This window comes from Pocillopora damicornis, chromosome 7, assembly GCF_964200805.1.
Source record: "Pocillopora damicornis chromosome 7, jaPocDami1.2, whole genome shotgun sequence".
Lineage (NCBI taxonomy): Eukaryota > Metazoa > Cnidaria > Anthozoa > Scleractinia > Pocilloporidae > Pocillopora > Pocillopora damicornis.
The window spans coordinates 18,009,685-18,028,385 of NC_142676.1; the positions used below are offsets into that span (position 1 = coordinate 18,009,685).

Below are 18,701 nucleotides of genomic sequence, written 5' to 3' on the forward strand. Positions count from 1 at the left end.
ACGCTTACTGACTTAGAATCGGGAAAGCTTGAGGCCGTTCAGATTGTTTGCAATTTTTTCCCTGATTTTACCTTTAGAAATGCTTCCTTTTTTGCACTTAAAGGGTTCAGGTACTAAAATTTCTTGACACAAGCAGTTGCCATGTCCCTTGGTCCACTCCATGTTTGATCTGAAAAACCACAATAATATCCAGCTTCAGCGATTTTTTCCTTAAACAAACTCGGGTAAATTATCTAGATTAAATTCCTGGTTTAGCATTGATATTCATTAACAATATGAACTGAAAACAACTTGTTGAACTGTCTTATTTAAACTCGTCTCCATTTAGGCCTATTTGAGTCACGAACTTTTAAAGCTGTTTAGAGGGAGAAAGAAACTTCGGTCAGTTTTCGCCTTAAAATGAGTTCTAGAACCATTTACATATGTCACAAATTTGGAAAAATGTTGACAGTTCATCATATATTGAAAATATACGATAAGTTACTTACGTTTTAGACAAAAGAAAAACACTTCGTTTTGACGTCGCAGACAACACAGTTACGGCGGGAAACTTCGCGCGCCGGCTACCGGAAATGCGCAGGCAAATATTTTAAACTTCCGCTCGCCGTCGTAAACATCCGTCGTCGTCCCTAAAGTCGCTATTTGCGGATGGGCTCACGTCAACCTGTCGGGCCCTACATTTATTAAGGTTTCAGCCAATTCAGAGACTTTCATCTACTATTTCACCATTATTAATGCGTAACATGTCAATGTTGCGTGCGTTTGAACTGGATACCAAATAATTCTGGGCATTTTAATCGGCCACCCACACATGTACAATGTAATTTAGTGTTAACTACTGAGCTGTTCATTGGTGGGAATATGGTGACGATATTCCCACCAATGGCGTAGCTTCACTTGCATATAAACCCACACACAACCCACAATTCCTCCAATCGCTCTGACGAAGAGCTAATGCTCGAAACGTCAGCTTTTTTACCCTTTATGGTGGCTAATTTACGTTTTCAACTCAATTGTTAACTCTGCAGCACCTCAGTTTCCTCAGAAACTTACCCCCTTTATTCATGTACAGTGTAGCCATTCAGAATATGGAGTTACCATGTTTTTGGACCGAAATCTGGCAGCTCTTGTTCAATAGGGAACAATACGAGTCAGAATAGGATTATGATTTTGCATGTTCACCCCCGAGTTAATTAGTCTTTTGGTTACATTAACAGCAAACTGGTGTATGACTGTAGATGTCACTCATAGAATTTACAAAATTACAAAAGATTTTATTAGGGTTTGTGCAGAATTTCGACATTGGTTTAACTAAGACGGCAGTTTGAATCTCTCCTCTTGTCTATTTCCCGAGAGTGTATGTCATACAACACCTTCTTCTATCACGGGGTGTTTTTACCAACGCACAAAACAGGAACAAATTACACTTGAAGAAATCCCAGGAGGGCGATCAGTGAGCAATGTCGTAAAAGGATATGTGACAAGATCCACATTGTTTTGTCTTTCCAACTACATAACGGAAAAAATGGCGTTAAATATCAATGACCGTCAATCTTAACTTGCACCAACTTCAGTCAATACATATCAACGAAAGTCTTCATTAAAAGTGCTCTACCAGAGAACACATGTCCCAGAGTTGATTTGATCCAAGCAATACAAACGACTAAGGTCTCAGTTGCTTTCAAGACTACAATTACTATAGAAATTCATGGTCATTACTACATTGTCACCGCTAAAATGCAAAAATGAAATGCGAGTCTAAGTTAAAAGGTTTCGTTCCAATGATTACTAGCACGTTGAATTAAGCTTTGAAAACGAGAACTATTTCAGATACATAGAGATGATTCCTTGGAAAGCGCGTACGAACGATGCCTCCTCTGACATTTCCAATTTTTTCCTTGCTCTTCAATATCACTAAAAGCAATTAAACTGGAAGAGACCAGAAACAATGAAAAGAGCTCGCCATGATTTGTTTTTCATCAAGAAAAATCAATACTTACAGCTGGGTGTCAAAACTTGTTGTCTCCACAATTAGAAGAGTAAAAAATTGACCACCGTATTTTCATACGTTTCCAAGGAGGAGTTGAGTGTGATTCAGTTGAATAGCCCTTTTTTTCTTTTAGTCCTTCGCAGAAGTGTCTTAATAGCCAAAAAAAGGAGTTTCACCTTTTTTTTTCTTTTTTCTTTTTTCTTTTTTCTTTCTTTTTTTTTTTTTACATTCGTGGGAGGATATACGTCGCAATGTGTCTTTTAATTATCTTTGGAAGAGTGATCACAAACAAATCGAGTAATTTCACAACAAGTAGCGGTAGACACCAGCGACAGACAAAGGAGATCGCCAATACCTTTTAATCTTTCAACTGTCTTTCATTCAGAAAAATAGATACTTACAGCTGGGTGTCAAAACTCCTTGTCTCCCTATTGAAAGGAATGAAATAAACCACAGTTTCCTTCGTTTCCATAGAGGAATTGACTTTGCCACAGTTAAAAGATGTAGTTAAAAAATTAACATGAATTATGAATGATGGTCGATCCGGCTCCAGCTCTATATTTTTGGCGGAGCTCTTTGTAAAGGGATCCACAAAAGCAAAGGTTCAAAAACTGAGAAACAGTCCAATTGGAAATTACCTCACTCAACCCTCCTTACTTTTGTATCTGCCGCCTTTGATGATATTTCAATTGGGTTTCTTTTAAGTTATTCGTACATTAAAGGAGCTGACTGTTTACAATGACTTTTTAAAAAAAGTATTAGTATGCAAAGAGAAAAATAGAAAGCAATTTAAGGATACGGTGCAGAAACACTAAAATTTAGTTTACACCACCCACAAAACTAATGTCCCTGGTTGGCACAGTGTCGTTTCTCAAAAAGCGCTTCATCTTCATCCCTTGAGCCTCCATCATGCTGTTTAATATGGACAAGTTTCGCGTATAGCATAATTCTTCAAAATTTGCCCAACAAAGCGACGTTTACGGCCAAGTTGGATCGCTAAGATCGTGTCTTTGTCTGCGGAAAAATTTCACCCATTTTCCTCTCACAGTCGGGATCGTTCGGGAACTGAAACATTCTATGCCCGGTGCAGGAACGATCTATTCTGACAGTTTTGCTGGTCAGAGCCGGGGCACCAGAGACACAATATCGCCCTCGTTGTCGCGTATCTTTCATACTATTCGCCATACTGAATTCGATTTAATGTCACCAAAGTGACGTCAGTGGTTTTTGGTCAAATGGTACTTTGGCTACGCAATTCGAATACTATTTTTGAGGGGAAAATGGCATAACTTTAAAAGCTTTCAAAATTGTCAATTTTATCATTGAACGTTTCAAACTTCGGAAACGTAGATTTCAAATAATAAACTTTATAACTACAATATACCTTCATGGTCACTTGGATTTGTATTTAATAATGTATTGACAGCGCGTCCAACAGTGTAATGTCGCTGTAAATCCACAAGCTTAAAGTAAAAGTTTGGAATGCAACTTTGAAAAAGACGAACACAAGTTCGTAACATTACGATGAGCAACAATCGTTCACAACTAATATGATAATATAATAAGATGATGTCTCACATTATATACAACAATACCTGGTGCTTCTCTTGACAAACACCTGCTCCAACTACTATACTTACTTCATCTCCTACATTTTGAACATTTCAAAAATTGTTTTAAGAACAAACGTGCAATGTTATTAAGTAAGCAGTGATCCTAACGAAGCACTTAAGTACCTTAGTCCTTGTCAAAGAGAGGCTGTTGAGGGCTTCTCACAGTTATGTATCGAGTCCCTAATATTAAAATCAAGCAAAGCTGTACATTTTTATCACCAAGGAGAAATTACTAATATCACTGCCACTAAGTAAATACCATTTCTCCTCACTGTACGGATTTTTAAAGCGAAATCAAGAAACCTAAACTTAAAGCTTGGTTTTACGAATGATTAAACTAACGAAGCCGAAGCTAATTTTCAAAAAAAAGAAAAGTAAAGTAAAAGTTAAGAGAAAACGGTTGATTGACCGAGTCAAGAAAATGTCGCCCTACGACGAGAAAACATGTCATTATTAAATTAATAGCGTACGGAGGTATTTAAACATCTCTGAATCTAAACACAAGCATTTCAACTTACGATTACTCACTTGCTTGAAAATAATTAGCATAAATCTACTAATGGTGAGCTCTGAATGTGTTTTCAAAGACGAATATAAAAAAAAGGCCAATTTTATCGACCTTTCACTTTTAAGATGTAAGTGTATTATCTATTGAACATTACATGAAAAGATGAAAGTGCAGATGAAGAGTGTTTGTTCAGAGACCGCCTAATTCCTTCAATTATTGAAATATGGACGCTGTGTATCTAAGGTCTAAGCTTGCTTATGACGTCACTCTTGTGCATGTCTGCATTCCTCTATGATAAAGGGTCAGTGTAACTATCTGAAATATTAAACGTTTAGTTCAATTTCAACTCCTAATTGGACCAAACTTTGAGGCACTTGATGTCTTGTGTAGTTCTTAGCCTTGCTCCGATATTTTCCTACTTTCAGTTGGCTGTCTTTCCTCTTCCGTGAAAGGAAATAAATTCGCAAAAAGTTACACGTCATATTTAGCTCCAAACCAATGCTGCGTTGTAGAAGCAGGAGAAAACGAGCAGCGGTGATCCGGATTCAAGAGTTTTTGTTCAAATTTTCCGAAATTTTTTTCACGGGGGACTCCACCTGGTTTTCCATCAAATTCACATCCCTCTCCTATGCTATTGTAACTCCCTATGTGCCAGGACACATCTTCCTTCTGTCTTGTCAGGGCGGTGCAATTAGAACAATAGATTCCTCGGATATTGACATATTCGTACATCTGGCAGGTGTCCCAGGTACCAAAAATGTCATGACCTGCCAGCTTAGCGCGTGCGTAGTCCGTATACTGCAGACCATCCGTAGAAAAGTTACAAGTTGCTCTCAGATGCGTGGAGTGATTAGCAAGAGACTGCATCTGTGATAAGGATAGTCGGAACTCGTTCCAATTTACTTCCCCCTCTTCAATATCAATCTCAAGGTTTTTGCCAAACTCTGCATAATTGAAGATATTTCTCTTGGAAAAGGAAAACGATTGTATTAACGTCCATACAAAGCCAGGTTCAGACTGCAAGTCACAGTAAACAGAAAACCGTTCATTGTCTGAATTTGAGATGTCGTATTTTCCTGATGTCGAGACACCGTTCTTAGCTATGTCTTTGCAGCTTCTCGGATGTTTCATCTTCTTCTCACACCGCTGACCAGAGTATGTGTTAGGACAGGTACAGTTAAACCTGGTGCTGTGAGTGTCACAAATCTCCTGACATACCCCTCCATTGAGACAAGGATTGGTGCGGCAGCATTTGTTGATGCAATGATGCTTCTCTGGTGCGTATCTGTCTCCACCCTACAGCAAGATTAAAATAATTTTTTAGCTCATTATGCTCATCGAATTGGGTTGGCAGGTACTTTTAAGCAACCATCGACAAATCTCACCGGAATCGGATCGAATTGATAACAAACAGTGCGAGCAAAGTACATATGCGTGCAACACATAGCGGGGTGCCAGAATGGAGATGAAATGTCCCTAAAAATTAGATCTGAAATGCAGTAATACAGCAATGGTTAAGTCAGTGATGTCTTTAAGAAATTTGTAGTCGCTTCTGTTCTGCCGTTCCCTTCGCATTACAACATGGCTGTTAAGGAAAAAGTTTGCGAGAGAGAGAATGGACCCAATCTTCTCTCAGCCAAATCAGTTTGTTTTTGTTTTGTCTAGACCAATCATATCGCAGACAAAACAGTGTGCACAAAATTGTCTTTAGCCCGGACTGGCATATAACACACCTCTTTTTTAAGGAGTACCAGAAAACTTGATCATGTGGGAATATTTATTTTATTTACGAAAGTTGATAAATAAATGAATAAGGAATTAAATGAACAGTGTATCTCACCTTCACCGTGTAGCTCCTCACCAAATCGTAATAATTTCCTCCCTGCATCCATTTCATCGCCGCTGGCTCCATATCTTTATTAGCAACGTTAAGTTCGCAGTTATTTTCTTTGCAGCAAGGGAAATAGTTCATAGATACACACAGGCAGTCATCTTTGCACTTCAAGTGACACTGGATGGCATTGGGCACTGTTAATCTTTGAAACACGTGACCCTTAAGAATGTGATTATGGACGACATCTTCATCGATAGCAAACTTGAAGTTTTGACAATTTACCGCTTTCTTTGCCACAGAGGAGAGTGTCAAATTGAATACAAACAGCATGACTTGGAGGTATTGCACGATTTCCATAGCAATGGCACTATTAATATGAAGAAAAAAGAAGATACATGATTATTACCTTTGACAAGCATGGGGTAATCTGGAACGAAATGAATAGATATTTCGGTCTCTTGCTTAAAAGCGACTTCCATTGATAAAACTTCATGATATCAAACATTTGCTCATTTGTGGAAAATGCATGGATGCATTTTTCTGATTAACTATGAAATTTTTCCCTTAAAGCGTTAACCATAATATATTTTTTTTAATTGCAACGGAAAGAAAATAATCGTTAGCAAAAAAATTGCCAAATTTTGGTCGTTAGCCGTAAGAGCCATTACCATATTTAGACCTTCTTCTGATTCAGTAAACGTTTTGGAAGACAGAAAAGAGTGTATTCGTCTCGCTGTGAAGTCGATCTTCACTACAGAATCACCTATTTGCGGAATTTCGAAAAGAAGACTAGGCAAACATTCAAGCCCAAACGAAATTGCTCCTCGATGGTTTCTGCAAGGAATACTACCCAAAAGGAGCCGTAAACGTTCCCTGCAGTTTAACCTTAGCTTATTTTTCCATTTCGAGGCTAGAATGATCGGAACGAGACGAAATTAACTTTTACTCTACGGTTTCGCTAGATAGCTGGTAGTAATCCGAATGACACGATCGACACGCTGTCCCGGCATTCCAAGAGAGAAATCATGGTTGAAGTACCCGCAGCCACCACAATCTTTACTTTCCATGAATCGAGTAAACATTTTAAAAGATAAAAAGATCTGTCAAATGTAAAATTCTTCAGTTTATTTTAATAACTTTCGATTCTAACTCGTCACATTAACTAGTTTTGGTCTCACTTTTTATAACCAACGAGACAGGTATTTGACAAGGGAAAAATTAGCATAACACGTCACGCAATACATCAGGTTGATTTTGATGGCCTCAGGGAAATGTTGAGTTTGTCACTCAAAACCGCTGTGTTCTATAACAGCGTTTAATCATTTATGATGGAAACAAATTTGCAGAAAGGAGGGCCAGTTCATCCTGTTCCGTGTACAAATCTCGGGAGAAACTGCAAGAATTCCTTCAAAGTACATGCCTGTTGTTTTGTAAATAACACTGTTAGTAACGTATTTTAATGTCTGACCAGAGTGCCAAATTTTATTCCTTAATTTTGATCTTCTTCACACTGTGTGTAGTTGATGACCTGATGTTTCAACGAAGATTATCGAGAAGGCCCGTTATAATCACATTTATTAACTTTGTAAGTCACGCAAGCGCTCTAGCGTCACGATCGATCACGTTTACGCAACGTTTTGGGACAACTCGGCATCTAACCTCCATTCAGTTGTAATGAAAACCTAAAATCCTTAGCGTAAAATATAAAAAAACGCAGTTTGAACATTCCAAAGGAGATCTTAGTAAATTTTCAGAATTATGCAAATAATCTTTGACACGAGCGCAATTGAGAAAATTAAACACATGGATTTGCGTTGTTTTAAGATGTTGGTGGATGAAAATTAGAGATATAACCGGGGGTTTGAGGCAATCGGTAACATCATTGGTCTATAAGCTATTCTCTGACATGCCTTTTTAGCCCGATTTACGCCTGCATTTTGAGAATTCTTTTGAACAAATAGGCGAACTTTTGATACTCAAATTAAGGTCGATATTCAAATTAAGGTCGAAGAGGAGGATCTCCTCTGATCACGCTGGTTTGAAAAATATTTCAGGTGAAGTTTCCATATTTTGTCTGTGAACTAACTGAATACATCTTGTAACTTGTAGCAAGATGGAATCCCGTGAGCTACATTATTGCAGTCGCTGTGCACAAAATCTGTGAAATTCACACTTTCGATCGCTATCTACTTTCGATCGCTGATCTAGCCAAATATCATTTTTTGGCTTGTGGCGACGCAAAAAAAAAAAAAGAGAATTGGAGAACAACTACACTATTTTGGAAACATGTGTCTTCAAAAAAATATTAACAAAAGTTGGAGTCCCAAGACAGCTGACAACATTAATAAAAACTACTTACCAAAAGTAACTCAATGACATTGAATTAGACATTCAATACTGGACTACTGTTTAGAGCACTGTGATCTTTCGCCATAATGCATACAACATGCGATAAACAAACACAACCTTTTCGAAAATACCAGATGCTTCAGATGTGCGTGAAAACTCTCACATATATGACATGCAACAAAAATACTAAAGTTTTCTGACCAAATGTTTTCCACCCATTTTGTCGCGAAAAGTTGCGTAAAATATATCGATTTTTGAGATAGGAAGTCATCTGATGTAAGAAAGTTTTCAAGCCGGCATATGTCGTGAACGATGTCGGATGAATCACACTTAAACCTAGATGTAAACATGAATTGGTTAGATACTGTCTCTTTCCAAAACAATTTATTGTTGATATGATTTCTTCAGTCTGGTAACTGCCAACGGAAAATTCTTAATAATTATAGCTAAGAGTTAGAGTGCACTTCGTGATTAGGGAGTAACTTGAGTAAATTTAGCTTCAAATCCCTATCCACACTTTACATGGCGTCTCACGGTTTTCCTTGAGAAGAATTATGGGGAAGAAAATGATGCTTGCACCTAGCATTTTCTGTAAAATCACTCTACTAATTCAATAGATAAACCGTGATATTATTTTCATCTTTAGATTTCTCCCTTTTATAATATACCTTGAGTGTACTTCTATTTGGTTTGGTGACCTAAAGCTTTCTACTCCGCCGCTGTTAAAGTCCTGTGAAAATTTTCTTACATAAACTGGTCATTCGGCTGGCATTGGATGCTTAAACGCAAACAGTTATGGTAACGTTTTTATCTAGATTATCCTGTTGAGCTGGCTGTCCAAATATAAATTATCTCAACTTACCTCCTCTTTCCGGCCCCCTCTGTCTTTTCCAATTTTGGCTTTGCTCCTCGATACGCAGTGAAGACTTTCACCTTTTTATCACTGAATACAATTAAACTTCATGATTAGAAACGGAAGAGAGCATAAACAAAGAATGGAGGTTGCCATCACCAAAATAAAGATACTTACAGCTGGGTGCCAAAAGTTATTTTCCCACAATGAAAAGGAAAACATTTCTGCACAATATTTTCGTACGTTTCCAAAGAGGAATTGAGTGCGATTCAGTTGAATAGCCTTTTTTTTTCTTTTCTTTTAACTCTCCACAAAAGTGTCTTAATAGCTAAAAAACAAGGAAAGAGTTTCATCTTCTTTCTTACCGTCGTAATGGTAGTGATCACAAACAAAACAAGTAATTTCACAAGAGGAAGCGTCAGAGATCAGAGACGAACAAAAGAGATCGCCAACACCCTTTTAATCTTTAAATTTTCCTTTATTCGGAAAAATAGATATTTACAGCTGGGTGTCAAAACTCGTTGTCTCACTATTGAAAGGAATGAAAAAGATCACTGTTTCGTACGTTTCCACAAAGGAATTAATTTTGCTGCTGTTAAATAGCCTTGAAAAAGCAGGTGAAAATTTAACATGAATTATCAGTAATGGTCGATCCGGCTCCTGCTTTTTAATTTTGGCTGAACGCTGATAAAGGGGCTCACAGATAAAATTTCTTGACTTTAAAATTTGAATTTAAATCTCTTAACTTTAAGAAGTAATATCGATCTTTACGCTCCTATAAGCATCACTCTTCTAACGTTTGGCCTAAAGAAACAAAAGACTGCTATGAATTCTATGATTATCTTATGCGTGTTTATCAAGGTTTGTCAATTATTAAAGACTAACTATTTATACCTCTGAAAGAACCTCGATCTCATACCCCTCTATTCCGATAACGGCTACAACTCTGGGGGAAGATCTTGCCTTTCTGAAAAACATAACCTATTTTCTTTACGGGTTGATTTAAGAAGACAGAGTTCACGAGTTTTTTAACCTTCCCCTTGGTTTTAATTTCAAGTTTAATAGAGTTCCGGCTCCCTCCTGGGGCTTTATAATTCTGACCGTTTATTCAAAGTGTTGTTAAGAATAAAAATGTGGCTAAACGCAGATGTTGTTTCTTTCAGTAGACATGTATACTTTGTCATAAGGTTTTAGAATTGTTACGAAACCTTTTCAAACTAATCGACTTTCAGTAACTTTGAAGGCAAATATCTTTCTCAAAATGAAGAGGAACTTTGTATTCGAAACATTTTATTTCATTAATTTTTATGGCTGAGTCAGGATATGGAAAAACAGTTTGCTTAAATATGAGTGAACTGTAAATACGAGCCTGTTTTGAAAGGTTATGTGTCTTTTTGTGCCCATTGTACAACAAATATAGGCTGATATTTGGATCAGAAAATGTAGGGGTACACTTTTAGGTTGTTTAATGGCACGAATAATTTTCATTTTCTTTTTTTTTCTGAGTCTTTAAAGGAGAAGGTGTGATTAATTTTTTATTAGCCTTTCCACGGCTTAAAGATTTTGAAATGAAAATTAAGAGAAGTAAAGCAGCACTGAGATCAAACAGCAAGATTTTTGTGTTCGTTTTGAGTATGGGTAAGAATAAATCGGTTCTGAATAACAGAGCGTTTATAGTCTCCTTCAAAGTTTATTTTTAAGCTTACACATCAGGTTTTTTTTGGTTTGTTTTTTTGGTTGTTTTTTTGTTTTTAAATTGTTTTTTCGAGCTTGTTCGACAATTCACTGCTTGCCTATAAATCTCTCTTTTGTCTTATCTTTCATCCGTGAGAAAGCGCGAGTCTCCAACTCGAGTCTGCCTGAGGTAAGAAAAATTTGAATTGAGAAATGATAAGCGAGAATTTCGTATGCGGCTATGCTACTTGGAATATGAATTTATATTTTCATATCTTTTTTTACGTAACAGTAATTGTGACATAGATCCTCTAACTTTTCGCGAAATGTCAGCCATAGAATGATTACGCTGTTGCAATGCAGTCACGACACCAAATTGTCACAAGACTTTTATAGACCAGTGACCTTGTTGGAAAACTCCTTACCTGAGTAAAGCGAAACTTTATGCGCTGATAATTGCTTTCTCATTATAAATACATGAATAGGAGAGTTCGAGATCTGTTGTTTATGATAATTATTGTAATTAAAAAAATGTTTTGTTAGCTCGGATTAAAACGGTCAGACGTTTTTTGAAAAATTTCTCTTAAAACGTCTTAAGCTACGTCACGTTTTTCAGTGAACACCGCCCTGTAATTAAGCCTGAGTCACGCAATTTGGCATTTTATAAAGTAATTAGAGCACGTCTTTAAATGAACTATTGTTTTTAGGTGAACGAAATGGAAATAACACTAAAACGCTGTTTGTAGCCAGTTCAAAAGCCAATAACGGAATATACATATCTAGCATGAGCTGACTATTTAAGTCACATCTCAGACTTCATTCATTTACTCGCTCTTTCTTCAACTCAATTTGTCGTTGGGCGCACGCAATTTTATGAGCCTTTTATGAAAAAGCGTAGTAAGCTAATAAAACTTTAATATTACTGTAGGGTGGAGACAAATACATTTCTGAGAGGCATCGATGCAACAACAAGTGCTGCCGCACCAATCCTTGTCTCAATGGAGGGGTATGTCGGGAGATTTGGGATACTCAAAGCACCAAGTTTAACTGTACCTGTCCTAACACATACTCTGGTCAGCGGTGTGAGAGAAAAATGCAGAGACATAGCTAACAACGGTGCCTCGACATCGGGAAAGTACGACATGTTCGATTCAAACAATTAACGGTTTTCTGCTCACTGTGACTTGTAGTCAGAACCTGGCTTTGTATCGGCATTGATACAATCGATCTCCTTGGGCAAGAAGGACATTTTTGTGGGCAAAGGGTTTGGTACCAAATTTGCTATGACTCAAACTAACGATGAAATGGAGTGGACATTGTAACGGCTATATATCGAATGGTGTAAATGTCAGCTGAATTAATGAATATGTCAACACCTGAGGAAGTAATTTCTTTAACTGCACCAGCTTGACAATGCAGCGATCCCCATAAGTCTTGGCACGACGGGGTTACAATAGCAGAATAAGAGGATGTGAATTTGATGGAAGACCAGGTGAAGTCAACTACCAAAACAATTTCAGAGAGTATGGGGTTATGCAGGGTGCGGAGTGCGGTTTTTTTTATATTGTTACGGTATAATCTAACCGACAGAAAAACACTATAATCCTACAAATTCAACTGCTCTATTAAACAAAGAGTGATTTCTCAATAAGGTTCGACTCCTAAAGGATGTACAGTACTTATCGTTGATGAACTTAATTAAGCCCACTGCAGTCTATATCTTAGGTCACCACTGACCCGAGATTTATATTGCTGGATATCAACTGTTACGAAGAGATCGCTATGGAAAAGCTAGTGGAGGAATTGCTATTTATGTTAAGGATGATTTAAATTGTGTGCGGTTCATAAAGTATGATGTTCTAATCTTGAAGCTATCTGGATTGAAGTATGTGCGTTCTCTCAGCGACCGCCTGTTGGTTGTGTGTACAGACCTCCTGACCGTTCTGATTTCTTTGACAAATTTCGCAGTGTTATGGGAAAAAAGTGGCTCACAAAGAAAAATGTTGTGATAGCTGATGACTTAAACGCTGATCAGCTCTCTCCCAATTGTAATAGTTCTAAGCTAAAACGTATTTGTCAGGCCTTCAACTTCCGAAATTTAATAACCCGCCCCACGAGAATTGCTGAATCCTCAAGTACCCGTCTTGATTTGATTTGACCAATAATTTTCCTAAAGTTTTTACATCTGATGTTCTTGGTTATAATATTACCGATTACAAGTTTGTTTTTGCTGTTTTTATGTTAAAGAAACAAAGCGAACGACCTATTTTGAAGAAAGTGTACAGTTACAAGAAGTTAACTGAAAACAAGGTTGATTTTAAGCATGAACTAAAAAACGTCTCCTGGTGAGTTTGTTCTGTGTTTAATGACACTCACCTGGGCGTGGGAAAGTATGTACAGGGATATCCTTGATGATTATGTCTCTCCACGTGATGTCAAAATTAAGAAGTTCTCCTTGCCTTGGATAAATTCAGAAATACATAAAGCTATCAAAAACAGATACAAACTACTGAGAGCCTGTGATGGTTCCTCTCACACCTGGCACACACCTGGGCTAGGTATAAACATGTAAGAAACGAGGTAACAAAGCCAATGCATAAAGAAGAGGCTTTTTATTGGAAGGAAAGATTTGCCGAGTCCAAAGACTCTAAGCCTTTCTGGAAGACTGTGTGTGATGCCGCTGGCAAACACTGGCCCTGCAAAATCGGAACCCTAAAAGGGGCAAATGATGAAGAAGTTAACTGAAAACAAGGTTGATTTTAAGCATGAACTAAAAAACGTCCCCTGGTTGGTTTGCTCTGCAAGAGATTTTGAATCGGAAAATTCTTCAACCACGAATTGTGCCCTATATGGTGACATATTAAGTCTGAAAGCTTTTCTTTCGGATTTGGTTACAGTATACACAATTTATCTTGAGATCTATTAACCATCGAAACACGAACAAATACTTATAACTGGAATAAAAAGGTTTTAAAAGCTACAGCGGCTATGATTATAACCAACAAAATGGCAGTAGAAATTACATAACACGGAGAGTGATATGATAAGATCCTGTAACTGCATAGTACGTTACCTTCGAAATGTTTACTTCACATTCTGTTAATTACTGTACACCGAACACAATTTCATCATACAAATTATCATCAAAACGCTAATAAATCAAAATAACTGGAATGAAACGATAGTGTTAAAGCTATTGCTCTGATGAGACCTCAGAAATTAAGTCTTTTCTGTTCTTATGCTAAGGTTTCTTTCCTCATTTTTCAAACTCCACGTTTTTCATACCCCCATTCTTCACACTTCTCGTTTTCCACAATCCTCATTTCCACACTCTTCATTTTCTACACTCCGCACTCCAGACTCCGCGTTTTTCATTACAACCAAAGTAGAGAGAAAACAATATGAATCCGACTCAGCTGCACGTTATCAAATTCTTCTACTGCGCAGCACTGGTTTGAGGCTGAGTTTGACGGGTAATATCCCTGGATTCATTTATTAAAGAAAAACAAAAAAAGAAAAAGAAAAAGAAAAGGCCCATACAGGAAATCAAGGAAAAAAAACAAACAATGAATTCGTGTAACTTTAATTCAGGTCCATCAATTGCTTGACTCGAATCTTACTTGTCTCTTTCTTCGCTCACTGAACTCTCCCGGAGCTGGCGTCACAACAGTGTCCATGATTGGCACAGCGTCGTTTCCAGAAAAGCACTTCATCTTTATTCTTTGGGCCTCCATACTTTTCTTTGATAATATTCTCCATACTGAATTCGATCTTCTGTTACCAAGTGACGTCAGTGGTTTTTTGTCAAATGGTATTTTGGCCGCGCAATTCGAATACCATTTTTGAGGGGGAAATGGAATGACTTTAAGAGCTTGTAAAATCGTTAATTTTATCACTCAATTTAATCAAACTTCGGAAACGTGAATTTCAAATGGTGAACTTTATAATTAGCAAAAAAGTTCACTTTATGGTCAGTTGGATTTGTATTTGAAACTGTATCGGCAGTGCGTCCAACAATGTGTAATGTAATGTCGCTGCAAATCCACAAGTTTAAAGTAAAAGTCTGGACTACGACTTTGAAAAAGACGAACACAAATTCGCAATGTTATGATGAACATCAACTGTTCACAACTAATATGATAATATAATAAGATGATGTCTCACATTATGTACAACTATTGCTTTGTAGACTCGTGCTCCTCTCCACAAACACCTGCTGCACTACTATACCTACTTTATCTCTTATATTTTGGACATTTCAGAAATGTTTTAAGATCAAATGCAATGTTATAAAGTAAGCGGTGATCCTGACGAAGCACTTAAGTACCTTAGTCCTCGTGAAGGAAAGGCTGCTGAGGGCTTCTCAACTTTATGTATCAAGTCCCTAATAATAAAATCAAGTGAAGCTGTACATTTTTATCACTTAGGAGGGATTCTTTGCATCCCCTTGCCATTTAGTAAATACCATTTCTCGAGAGATTTCTCCTCACTGTACGGACTATTTAAGGCGAAAACAATAAACCTAAACTTAAAGCTTGGTTTTACTTACAATTAAACTAAAGAAGCCGAAGCTAATTTCCAATTATCACTCACCAAGTTAAGAAAATGTCGCCCTAAGGCGAGAAAACATGTCATAATTAGATTAAAGAAATTTCAAAACTCTCAACAAACCGCTATGCCCCGCGTACGCTATTAATTTAATATCTATCAGTCTAAACACGAGCATTTCAACTAACAATTAGTCGCTTGCTCGAAAAAAATTAGCATAAATATACTAACGGTGAGCTCTAAATGCGTTTTCAACGACGAACATGAAGAAAGGCCAATTTAATCGACCTATAACTTTTACGATGTAAGTGTGCCATCTACAGAACATCACATGAAAAGATGAAAGTGCAGATAAAAGTGTTTGTAGACAGACTACCTACTTCAGTACTTACTTCAACTATTAAAGTATGGACGCTGTCCATTTAAGGTTGCTTATGATGTTGCTCTTGTGCATGTCTACATTACTCTGTGATAAAGAGTCAATGCAACTACCTGAAATATTAAACGTTTAGTTCAAGTTCAACTCCTAAGGTGGAGCACACTTGAAGGCACATGATGTCAATGTTAGTTCTTAGTCTTGCTCCGATGTTTTCTTGTTTTTAGTTAGCCGAGTTTCCTTTTCTGTGAAAGAAAACGAATTCGTCAGAAGTTACTCGTCATATTTAGCTCCAAACCAATGCTGCGTTTTAGAAGCAGAAGAAAACGAGCAGCGGTGATCCTTATTTATATTGTGGTCGCCAAATTTTCCGAAATTGTTTTCCTTACCGAATCTGCTTGGTCTTCCATCAAAATCACATCCGGCCTTTATGCTACCGTAACTCCTTACGTGCCAGGACACATCTTCTCCCTGTCCTGCCAGATAGGCTTGAGTCGATTGTGCCAGCATAATTTTTAGCATAATTTGGCAAAACGAGCATAATTTTTAACTTTTTTCAAAGAAAAGCACTGCCGGCATAATTTACATTTTTACTTCTACGATGTGAACAATTTTCGTAATTTTTGTATTGAATATATTTCACTTGACTGAATTATGTTTCTAGAATGTTGTTGCTAATAATGAATTGCGCCTACGGTGAATTCACTGCGGTCGTTGTAACGTTTCCTGGTTCTAGGCCCTACTCATACGACTCGCTAGCGAGTTGACTGAGATCCAAGATAAAAGATGGCGTCCACCTCGTCGAACACTTTTAGTTCTTAAGGCAATGTCTCATTAATTAACTCCTCTTTCAACGATTCGCAAGACCATGCTCCAGAAGGTCATGTTCGGGCTTGTGTTATGCTTCAGTACAATAAACGCTGATAAGCGTATTTCTCTGCATCCTTACTTTGCCTTAAGAAGCTCCATTGATTGAAAAATGATGAGCAGCATGTTTATCGATACTGAGGAACAAATGCAGGGGAAACGTGCAACGACACAATGTTTGATAATTGGTTTATTAGAATAATGGGCTCAGTCACCAGATAAGTAATCAGTTGTTTGATTTGTGTTTACCCCGGTGCTCTGCCTTTATTTTGCTTAAAAATCAAGTAGTATAATTCTGATGCCAGGAGCATAATTTAGAGAAACGAGCATAACTCGGGCATAAATTTCATAAATTTTGAGCAGTGCTAGGAGCATAATATGCCAGTTTTACGAGCACAATCGACTCAAGCCTATTGCCAGGGCCGTGCAATTTGAACAATAGGTTCCTCAGATATTAACATATCCGTGCATCTGACAGGTGACCCAGGTACCAAAAACATCATGACCTGCCAGCTTAGCGCGTGCGTAGTCCATTTACTGCAGACCATTCGTAGAAAAGTTACAAGTTGCTTTCAGATGTGTGGAATAAATAAAAAGAGACTGCATTTTTGATAACGATAGTCGGAATTCGTTCCAATTTATCCGATATCTATCTCAAAGTTTCCGCCAAACCCAGCATTCTTGAAATAATTTTTCTTAGCCAAGGAAAACGATTGTATAACGGTCCATACAAAGCCAGGTTCAGACTGCAAGTCGCAGTAAACAGAAAACCGTTCATTGTTTGAATTAAAGATGTCCTGATGTCGAGGCACGTTCTTAGCTATGTCTTTGCAGTTTCCCGGATGTTTCATCTTCTTGCACCGCTGACCAGAGAATGTGTAAGGACAGGTACAGTTAAACCTGGTGCTAAAGGTGTCGAAACTCTCCCGACATACTCCTCCACTGAGACCAAGATTGGTGCGGCTTCTGTCGATGCAATGATGCTTCTCTGGTGTGTATTTTTCTCCAGCCTACAGCAACATTCAAAGGATTTTTTAGCCCACCGTGCTCATCGAATTGGGTTAGCATGTGCGTTTTAGCAGCCACCCACAAATCTCACCGGGAACGGATCGAATCGATAACAAACAGTGCGAGCAAAGTACGTGTGCCTACAACACATAGCGGGGTGCCAGAATAGAGATGAAATGTCCATCAAAATTAGATTTGAAATGCAGTAATACAGCAAGTCAATGATGTCTTTATGAAATTTGTAGTCACTTCTGTTCTGCCCTCCCCTTCGTATAACGACATGGCCTTTAAGAAAAAAGTTTGCGAGAAAGAGAATGAACCCAATCCTCTCTCAGCAAAATCAGTTTGTTTTGGTTTTGTCTAGACCAATCATATCGCAGACAAAACGGTATGCACAAAATTTTTTGTTGGTATTTGTCCAATTTGTTTTAGCCAACCTAGTTGGCCACTGATATTTCATTCAAAGTTTCAATCGCCCAACGATGTGTAAAGTCTCACTCATAAATTTTAAAAAATTGTATGAAAAATGGTAAAATATGACAATGTAAAGTCGTTCTCAAACTCTGACCCTTTTCTAGAAGGATGTGCACATAAGGAACATAAATGATAACATGGGACTCTTTTTATCATTGATACTCCTTAAAATTATGTAAGATTATCATTATTTAGAACAGGAACCGAATGATATGTATTATCGAAAACTGCATGCCATCCATTTACAGTTTAAAAGCGTCAACTAGAGAAAGCGGAGATTAGGGTTAGACTTCACCATTGAAGAGTCTACTAGAAAAAACTGGAAATAATTATAATAACATTGAAATAGAATACAACCCGAAGGAACTTTCTTTCTCCAGGCATTATTGTGGATGTCAAGTTTTTTTCTTTTTTTAATATAGTCATTCACCCCAAACGGAGACACACAGTCAGGCCTAAAATGATCATCCGTGAGGTTTTTTTTGCCAAGCAGATAATAACCAGTACTCACCCGTTTGAATAAACCTCATGGAAAAGAATTTATAAATGTCAGAAATTCAAAATGAACACGGATACTATAAGTCAAAAACCGTAATTTTGCACGGAA

General features: G+C 37.5%; 1 protein-coding gene across 1 annotated transcript; it reads right to left on the minus strand.

Annotated features, from left to right (window-relative positions):
- Positions 1-4,026: 4,026 nt before the first annotated feature.
- Positions 4,027-6,305, minus strand: LOC149042957 (uncharacterized). The gene is made up of 2 exons (XM_089213222.1): positions 5,952-6,305; positions 4,027-5,407 (listed from the first exon to the last, which is right to left on the minus strand). The coding sequence occupies exons 1-2, from the start codon at positions 6,300-6,302 to the stop codon at positions 4,583-4,585; spliced, it is 1,176 nt and encodes a 391-aa protein (XP_089069348.1). The 5' UTR covers positions 6,303-6,305; the 3' UTR covers positions 4,027-4,582.
- Between the last annotated feature and the right edge of the window lie 12,396 nt (positions 6,306-18,701).